General features: G+C 46.7%; 1 protein-coding gene and 1 long non-coding RNA gene across 3 annotated transcripts; one reads left to right on the top strand and one right to left on the bottom strand.

The window, feature by feature from the left end:
- The first annotated feature begins 3,660 nt into the window (after window positions 1-3,660).
- On the top strand, window positions 3,661-8,756 carry LOC127334913 (uncharacterized). 2 transcript variants are annotated; one of them, XR_007872519.1, is made up of 5 exons: window positions 3,661-3,880; window positions 4,777-4,984; window positions 5,133-5,263; window positions 5,505-5,584; window positions 8,388-8,756. It is a non-coding gene; the product is annotated as an uncharacterized lncRNA (long non-coding RNA). The 2 variants fall into 2 exon arrangements; XR_007872518.1 differs by having other exon boundaries at window positions 4,777-5,263.
- Window positions 6,717-7,840, bottom strand: LOC127334911 (NAC domain-containing protein 104). Its single transcript, XM_051361460.2, has 3 exons — window positions 7,576-7,840; window positions 7,184-7,476; window positions 6,717-7,081 (listed from the first exon to the last, which is right to left on the bottom strand). The coding sequence occupies exons 1-3, from the start codon at window positions 7,733-7,735 to the stop codon at window positions 6,932-6,934; spliced, it is 603 nt and encodes a 200-aa protein (XP_051217420.1). The 5' UTR covers window positions 7,736-7,840; the 3' UTR covers window positions 6,717-6,931.
- Window positions 8,757-9,539: the final 783 nt, after the last annotated feature.

Raw genomic sequence — 9,539 nt, 5'->3', positions numbered from 1 at the left:
CTCGTGACTAGCGTGACTAGCAACGCTGATTTCTGATCGCTCCTTAAAACTGCCATCTTCTAGCTCGTACGTTTCCGGCCGGTCCTTTTGGCCTAGACACCTACGTACAGGGCTAATTCCTTCTGAGCTTTTTCCTAGCCCGTTCACGGCTGAAATTTCTCTTCCTTCTGGGACGTGAGCCCCTGATGCTTCCTCTGGATCCAGCTCCTCACGAGGAGCTTCTTCTGGCTTCACGACGCACAGGCTGGATGGCCTGTTAGCTATGCTGCCGCATGTTTCTAGCCTCACATCAAGTGCGTTGTTCAGCCTGGTTACTGAGCTGCTTTGCCCTTCTCCTTTTGCTAGACCTCCCGATGGATCTTCTCCTGGCGAGCCACTTCCTTCTGGTCCGCCTACTTCTGGCCATCTTAGCCCACTGCTGCTTGCTTGATTGCTTCCAAGTGTAGCGCTGCCTTCTGGTTGTCCCGTACATGTACGACCTTCATTGATGCTAGCAACAGCAAAGTTGAGTATCTCTTGACATAACCGAGGCATATAACGTGCATGTTTCTTTGCATGTTTTGCTGGGATGTCTACCCCGTCTGCACCTTTAGCCTCAGCTGGATGCCACGATTTTTCTTTCTCGCAAATTATGTCATGCGTGACAGACTTGGATTTATCTTGGAACACTGGATCCACCCGATCCAAGTCTAGGTAGTAGAGTCTGTTCTTCGGATCCACCCGATCCAAGTCTAGGTAGTAGAGTCTGTTCTTCGACCTCTCCACCTTCATCATAAGCTTCCTTTGGCGATCATATCCCCATAGATAGTCATCTTCGATCACAATCTTGCATCCACGCTCCGCAAGGGTACCAAGACTGATGATATTTCTCTTTAACTTGGGAATATAGTACACACTAGTGAGTACCTTAGGACCGCCATACTGCATCTCAAGCAGGACATTGCCTCGCCCTGCGATATCGACCGTTGACCCGTCACCGAATCGAACGGTGCCTCCCACCGAGAGATCTAATTCTGAGAATAGGGACTTGACGCCGGTCATATGATTGCTCGCGCCCGTGTCGAGGCACCAGACGTTGCCACCCGTCTTCGTCCCTCGCTTGTCATGAAGGTAAACCTTCTCTTCCATGAGCGTCACAATCTCCATAGCCGGCACCGGAGGAGCTAACTCCTCCTTATACATCTGCCCGCACTCCTCGAGCATCAGCATCATTGGTCCATCATCTCCTTGCTGGGCCATGAAGGCCCTCTCCTTCGGTGGTTCTCGGCAATCAGATTTGAAGTGACCAAGCTTCCCGCATTTATGACACCTTACTTTCTTTATGTCAAACTTCCTTCGCGGTGGAGCTTCGTCATCTTCCTCCTCCTGCTCAGCGATGTACTTTTTCGCCGGGCGTTGCTTCTCCTTCCCGTTGCTGCGGCTCGTGGACCCTCCTTGCTTTTCTTTCGAAAGAGTCATCCACTGCTGCTTTGTGAGCATCAAGTGCTCACTCTGGTCCGGGTCATCGAAGCTGAGCCGGATTCTCTCGTCGTGGGCCTTGAATCTTCCGACGAGATCATCAACCGTCAGTGTATTCAGGTCAATACACTGTTCGATCGATGTAACAATCTGCATGTACCGCCCCGGTGCGGCACGCAAGAACCTTCTGACGTTCTTGACCTCATCCAACCTCTCGCCATAACCCCTGATTGCGTTGATGAGGGTGACGAAACGGGCGGCAAACTGATCAACCGTCTCGCTTTCCTCCATCTTCAGATCTTCATAACTTTTCGTCAAAGTTTGAAGATGCGCTTCCCTCACGCGGGCATGACCTTGGTGCAAGGTCTTGATCGTCTCCCACGCATCCTTCGCCGACTTCTTTCCGACGAGGTGTTGCATCACGTCCTTCGGCACGACGGAATAGATCGCCGTTAGTGCTTTGCGATCCTTCGTGTACTTCGCGCCTCCCTTGACGTAATCATCGCCGCCGGGATCAACGGCCTCCCAGATCTCCGCAGCTTCCATGGCCACCTCCATGTTGAGGGCCCAAAGCCCGTAGTCCTTGCGATCGAGGCGCGGATACAAAGCCGGCCCCACCGTCTCCACCACCGGTGCCGATGTCTCGCCAACCTTGACCATCGCCATGACCTCCTTGTACTTTCAGTAGATCACGGACGATGAACTTGGCTCTGATACCAATTGTTAGAACTGGCCCGATACGCCGTGTACTTTCCGGCGTGAGCGACGACGAACAACGATCCGGCGAGACGCACGCACGAACAAACCACAAGTCGAGCTAAGCAACCAAGCTGGTTGCTTGATCGATCTTGGACACGCACGAGTACGTAGCTTAGCTAGATTGCTTTCCTAGCACGTACTTAATACTTCTGACGATTTCTGTCTCGCCGAAACACAACGTAATAACACGATTTGGATTGCTAGAGGCTCGTGTCGAGCCTCGTCTTTCTTTTCTCTTAATTTCTGGGTACAGATTACAAGGGATAGTTACATATATATATGCTAAGCTAGACCTTGATGCAAACCGATTAGGAGTGCAACACTAATCCTACCCGGACACTCGTATACGGTATGTATACGGACGGAGCACACGACACCCTGCCGGTGTCGGATCGTGCTTAATCCTAACAACGCCGACATGCGCGACTCGGCGTCAGACACCAGGAGGGATGAAGACAGCGTGCCGGGCGTGTAGTCCGGCGCCATACGCGACTCGGCGTCAGACACCAGGAGGGGCGAAGACGGCGTGCCGGGCGTGTAGTCTGCCGGCATGCGCGACTCGGCGTCAGACACCTGGAGGGACGAAGAGGGCGTGCCGGACGTGTAGTCTGGCGGCATACGCGACTCGGCGTCAGAGACCAGGAAGGACCGAGGCGGCGTACCGGGAGTGTAATCCGGCGAAGGGGCGCGGCATGGAGGAGTCGACGGAGTGTAGTATGGTGATGCAGCGGAGGACTCTGACGGAGTGTAATCCGGCGACCCGGCGCGAGGCAGAGGGCTCGACGGCGAGTAATCCAGGGAGGAGCCTGCGGGGCTCGACGGCGTGTACTCTTCGTAGTATCCGTAGGTCTCGCTGCCGACGCTGAAGCCCAAGAGAAACGGGGCGCCCGTCGGCATCCGCATCAGGCCGTAGTGGGACGGCGGCGAGGACGGCGTGCCCGGAGTGTACGGCGGCGGCGAGGAGACGGAGCTCTCGCTTGCGCAGAATCCTGACGCGAGAGCCATCGCCGTCTGTATCTCGGAATCGCGATCCGGAGCGCGCGTGTGGTGTGGCGATCAAGAAAGTGGAGAGAGAGAGAGAGAGAGAGAGAGAGAGAGAGAGAGGCTGGGGAGAGAGAGCGAAATCGAACAAGATCGGCGGGTTGAGAGTGGGGTAATATCGATCGGGGCATGTGGTTGCGTGGGGGTCACGGTTGGCTTCGTCGAGTTCGTCCCGGAGTCGGATTCGAAATTTGGCGGCAACGGCGGATCCGGCCACAGCTTTTTTTTTTTCTTTTTTTGTTGAGGCAAGATCCGGCGACAGCCTGGACGCATAACTCCGAGAGGCCTCTAGGGTGGGCCGGCAGGATTCATGGGCCGAGGCCGAGTAATGCTACACATACGGGCTGTTTTCTTACGGATTAGTCTTACAGACTGAGTTGGCAATCAGTGGTGCATCAGCCTCCGGATTCATAGGAACAACCGCATCCAAACCTGCGATGCCACGTCTCGTCCGTAGCAGCAGTCCGTAGCAGCAGCCCGTAGGTGTAGGATTATTGTTATTTCTCCGCCTCCCTTTCTTTTTCTACTTCGATTTTTCTCTACCCTGTACGAGAAGCCCTCTGGTCGCCGGCGGTGGCGCTGGCGGTAACTCCGGCGAAGTCTGCCACCGGAGAACCTCAAGGTGCTCTTCCCCAAGACCACTCGGCTCACCCGCTTAACCCCACGAAGGTTTTATTTATTTATTTTATCTTCTGTCCTAGCCAAACAGAGAGATTGCACGCGCGCGCCTGCTTACTTCAGTTTGTGGTTCGCTTACCTGAAATTGCGGTTCCCTGTGATGTAGAATGCTGCGTTAGAGATCCTTCGAGCCGTAACTTGGAGGGTGGGGAGAGTGGAGTGGAAGATTTTGAAAAAGCCGCTTGGAATGTGGGTTCAGAAATTTAGGGTTTAGTTCATCAAACTTTGCAATCACTTTGGTTGGTAGTTGATCTTTATCGACATTATTATATTTTATGTTATTATAACTTACATGCTTCTATTTCTATCACCATCTTCGGCTTCAGAGGATTTGCAATCGGTTTGGTTAGTGCTCAGATTTCCACGCTCAAAAGATGACATTTGTCTGTGTGCTGTTCTTCAGTTACTGAATTGGCCTGCACCTATCCTTGTGCTTCTGCTTTGCTATAGCTAGTGTTTGTGCTGCTGGACTATCTTTATGTGAACATTTAATACTAAGCTGTGGGAAGACAATTCTGAAAATATAAACATGTTCTTCAAAGCGCGCTGGATCGCACAGAGTGAAACCAAACCTCCAGGTAGATAGCGTTTCAGGTGTTCAGTCGCGGGATGTGTTTCATGCCAATTTGGCAGGTGTGGTCTCGGAGAATGGGAAAAAATTGAGATGGCTCCACAATAGGTGTAAAGTGCTAGTGAGATTATTGATGATCCTCATCATTTGCCATGTCAACTAATTAACCTGAGTTGTTCCATTCAGGTTCAATGCCCCCATTCTTCTAGGATCAGTCTTCTAGTGGTCCTATGTTGCTTTGATGCCATCTAACATAATGAGTTTGGCAGGATTGAAACAGACCTGGCCACTAGCCACACGCATCGACGAGTTCATCTCTAAAGGACATAATTGGTGTCCAACAAAGGAGCATCACATGCATGACACTGGACCCCATAGGAAGTTTCACTTAGTTGCTGATCTGTAACTTTGTGTCATCACCTGAGGAACCCAACATGTACTTGTTGAAAGTTACAGATGTATTACTAATCAGTAAAGGTAAAGCTATCAATTGTTTTGTCCATTGTAGTAGGTAATGCATTACAGGTTTGGTTTCTGGCCTGCCTAATCTCCGTTTAAAATGGCTTTGCTAGCAATCTTTTTAATTGGTGGTTTGCTCATTTGAGGAAATGATTTCCATGATAAGGTATATGCGCTAAGTGGGACAATGGTTACATGGTAAAGCATGTGCTGATGTGCACTACATTATGCAACCTTTGGATAGAAGCTAATGTAACTATGTGGATATCAATGGGGACAAAAAGTTACTAAGCATAGGTAATGCGCCAAATAAGTGGTGTAGAGAACTCTTTCCTATTTCTTTTAGAGTGATTTTAAGAATGTAATAGAATATTCAAATAATATATTGTTAATTAGAAATTCCATTCAAATTCTGAAAGACTAGAACCCAGTGATACACACAGTTTTGGCTTTCTGAACATTAAGTGTCATGATGTGTATATATCCACAAGAATTCATCTTGGAACCAATGATTCATTTCAATTGTTTCTTCTTTCAGGGGGTCGTGGAGAGTTATTTGGTGTATGGTGTTATCTACTTGTCACTAGATGGCTATGAAGGGCCGGCAGCTCAAGTACGGTTAGTTCCAAACTTCCTATTGCTTCAGATATTGTCTCGGTGCATTTATATCAATATCCTATATTTATTACTGTTCATAACGTTGGAACTTTTCTGCAAAGAATACATTTTCTTGTCACATTTGCCTTGAGCAATATTATAGCCATACTCGACACTGTGATTTAAGAGAATGTAGAGAAATGACTTGAAACATGTAATTTTATTTTCTTATATTTGTCTTTTAATGTCGGAATGTGAACTTCACATTCATCTCTTCCTGTACTGTGTCAATAGGAAAGTCATTAGATTAAACTCTCAGACGATAACACATGTCAACCACTAGCATAGTTTTATTATTAGCTTAGTTCTTCCTTTTGTTTATCCACGCTTTTCCTGTTCACTTATGTATGATCGATCATTACCATGTCAGCATGCATTGCAAGCCATGAAAAGTAACGGAAGGCATGCTGAAACTATGGATGAAGGTACTACCAACATGTCTTAGGACAGACAGGAATAATATCATCGCATTTGCAGGGCTGGATCAAGAAGTCAATAACCTTTTTAGTACTAAAAAAAGTCTGAACAGTTGCTATCCATGATTAGTGATCTAAAGCCAGTGCACTATGCAGTGTCCACTGCAAACAACTAAACATGTTTACATACTTCAGTAGTTGCCTGATTATCAGGTAACTGCTTTGGCAAGTATTAGAAGTGCATAGCGGTACGCCGGTACCACTTCCCCACACATGCACACTTTCTGTCTGCAATGCACACGCATATACATTATCACCTTTTGGAGCTTATCTCATTGGTGACATCAACTGCAATATCCTTGCGCAAGTTCCAACCATGCTCTTTTTTTATCCCTGTGATCTAAAAGCGTATGACTGACCCTGTTTGCCTTTGCTTGTGGTCACAATAACATCGAGTCACAACACATAGAAACACTATGAGTTGGATGGGAAGTAGGCAGGCGCAAGCATTGCCTGCATATTTCCAAAACCAGTCCCAAGTCCTAACCCCCACAGGCCACTTTATGGTGATCACTGTTGACTTCATACTAATGATCATCCAGGACTATCACTTTGTAATTAAGAAGGAACCATCAAATGCTGGAGCAATCTCTTGGAGAAAAAGAGTATCCATTACATACTAATATTGCATAGTAGTTAAAGCATATTAAATTTGTTTCATGCATCTTCTTGGAGGAGAATAATTACATCTCTGGTCTAGCTGGCGCGAGTTAGGTTTAACGCCTACCAAATCATCTAATCGTCAAGGAATAAACTTTTCTTATGAGAATCATCATGATCAGATGGCATGGTAGGCACAAAACCTACTCTATGAACCTTGCTAACAAGGATTCTAATTTTTCGGCAAACTGACTTCATCATAGTCATCTAAGGATAGGAACACCTCGTCTAAACATGAAAGCTCCATGTCCTCCTCTTGGAAGCTCGCATGAGAATTGCAGCTCGACTCGAACACCCGACTTATCACCCAATTGCTGGATTCCTACAATGATAATCCATGCATGTTGGACATGTCTGTGATGTAGTAATGCTAAATGCAGAGCTAAAAAAATGCTAAATCAATAACATTAATGCAGCAACTCACTTTGTCTGAGTGGCCTTTCTTCTTGTGGGACCGCTTGCGTGAACTACCTGAACTGCTGCTACTCCCATTCCCGTCGAGTAAGTGGTACTCATTCATAACCCAGTTGGTTTTGGTAGCCTGAAAGGGCTCTTCTCCAATGGAGAAGATGAACGTCTTCTTTAGACCGACATTAGAACCACCGCTACTTACCAACTCATCAGCGCCGACGGGATTCCAGTGCCCATTTCGTGAAGTCCTACTCTGTGTCGCGTGGCTGAAGAAGTACCACTGGTTCCCTGCTTTAAGTGCTTTGCCTGGAAATAGTCGTCGGATATCAAGGCTCAACATTAAGGACATGATCCTGTGACTTGGGACAAGTAAAAGAGTTTGTGAAAGAAGTATTAGGTGCGTACCGTTCAGTTCCCATGGATCGTAACGATTCAGAGGCAGTGTAGGGACAATATCAGGTCGGCATGGGAGGAGAGAGGCCTTGCGACGGAGGAAATGGATGACGAGTTCTTCGTCGGATGGGAAGAAGTGGAAACCAGGAGGAAGGTTAGTAGACCCACCCATATGTGCTGGGGTGCAAGCACACTAGAATTAGATAGACTAGAGGCAGATGGAAGGATGTGAGGAAGGAACACGAGAGCAGGGGTGCTTGCTTCACGTGTGTCTTCGTGGTATTTATAGGGGCTGTATGCGTGTGTATATTGTATGTCCAGAGAGGGAGAGACGTGCAATTCAAGGAGTGTTGAAAGGTTTTTGAGGCGGCTGCAGCATGGTTGCTTTGAGAAGCCTGCCAACTTAAGTGCCATGCTTTCCTTCCTCTCAGTTTTTTATATGGAGGAAACTAATGATGTTATGCAAAGACTGATGTTGGATTTGGACAGAGGATCAGTGTCTCCTATTTGATGTTCTGAGGACTTACTGCAAATTGGTTTACTACTTAGATGGATCGTTATGAGCTAACCGAGCCTATCAATGCATGCATGCATGGTGCCTCATCATGTTCTACATATTTTATTACAAAGCTGAAGAGCAAGACAGACAGTTTCTTGTCTAGCAATGATGCTGGTTTGGGTGTCCTTAATTAGGATAGCCTTTTGAGGGTGCATTTGATCGTTGACTCCTCTTGGATATGTTATATTGCATAACCATGTCATCCAAAGTTTCAATGGCAGACTCTTGCATCATAATCTAACACAATGCTTGTGTGCTACTTTAGGTACACTTCAAAATACCATGTCTGCCCAAGCGAACTGTCAATATAGGGTAATATCATGTGATTGGAGTTTCCTCAGTTCTTTCATAAGTCCATCCATATCTGAGGTCCGGCCGGAGATGTGAATGACGAGCTAGATGAGATGACAGAATCAACAATTGGTTTGGTTAGGTTGCAAGCACAAGTAATGAGAAACCTCATCTTGCAGTTAAATTATGGTGCTGATTAGACGGGAGTTTTGACTTTCTCTCTTATTTGATGTGTGATGGATATCCTGTACATATCAAGCAATCATGCAACAAACAGTACCTTTTGTTTGAACCAACAAATACTACCTTGATTTAGTTTTGACCGCTGCATATTCTGAAATAATTTTGCATACTACCTCATTTCTATTTTTTAAGCCAATACCAGATGTTCTATACTCTTCAGTTTTAATGTAGAGTGTATACTGTTAGTCATATTGATTCATCTTAGTGAATCTGTTTATCTGTAGTGAACCAGTTAATAAAAGAACTCCAGCTTGTATTAGAACAATAAAGAAAAATTATTACTAGATCATTTCTGTTGGTGTCTGAAGGCTATGACCCACCCTTTTGTCAAACTGACATGCCCATATTTCTTTGCCCATATCATGACAGCTTAACTTCTCACTGGGTGATATGTGATGGAAAGGTCAGGTCCAACAAAATTGGGCATCATCAACCGTGTTCTGAAATTACCAGCACAAATGGTCTAGGAAGCGTCCTGCATCCTAGTAGTGGGTCTCGTGGGTGCGGTTACTGTATAAATTTTGTCTGGCATGGCTGCATTCCTCCTCATGTCATGCCGTCGTCACCCTTCTTCACACATCACCATTGTTATAATCCCCCAGGCCAGAGCAAGTTGCAGCAGAGAGTTCAGTGGAGTTGTGGCAAAGTACAAAGCGCATCACTTGGAGATGAAGCCACTCAAGCTCCCTCCAGTATCCTTTTCGCCCATCGATTTTGTGCTCATGTGTGCGAACTGCTTCATCGAAAAAAGACATATCAATCATTTCAAGTTACTTCGCTGGCTCAGTTAGCAATAGACAGAGATAATTCGGCAGACATCACTATTATGACAATGATCCATGACAGTGACACGAAGCTGTTTGAGCATTTTGGTAAAAATACC

Source organism: Lolium perenne, chromosome 2 (genome assembly GCF_019359855.2).
Source record: "Lolium perenne isolate Kyuss_39 chromosome 2, Kyuss_2.0, whole genome shotgun sequence".
NCBI classification, from domain to species: Eukaryota; Viridiplantae; Streptophyta; class Magnoliopsida; order Poales; family Poaceae; genus Lolium; species Lolium perenne.
Note: the sequence above shows the minus strand (reverse complement) of the source record. Positions and strands in the feature narration are given on the sequence as shown.

Excerpts from the sequence above, each read along its gene's own strand:
- LOC127334911 (XM_051361460.2), bottom strand. The coding sequence starts at position 7,735 with ATGGGTGGGTCTACTAACCTTCCTCCTGGTTTCCACTTCTTCCCATCC. Across the intron at positions 7,477-7,575 it reads CGATCCATGGGAACTGAACG|GCAAAGCACTTAAAGCAGGG; the intron begins GTACGCACCTAA and ends GACTATTTCCAG. Across the intron at positions 7,082-7,183 it reads AGAAAGGCCACTCAGACAAA|GAATCCAGCAATTGGGTGAT; the intron begins GTGAGTTGCTGC and ends TTATCATTGTAG.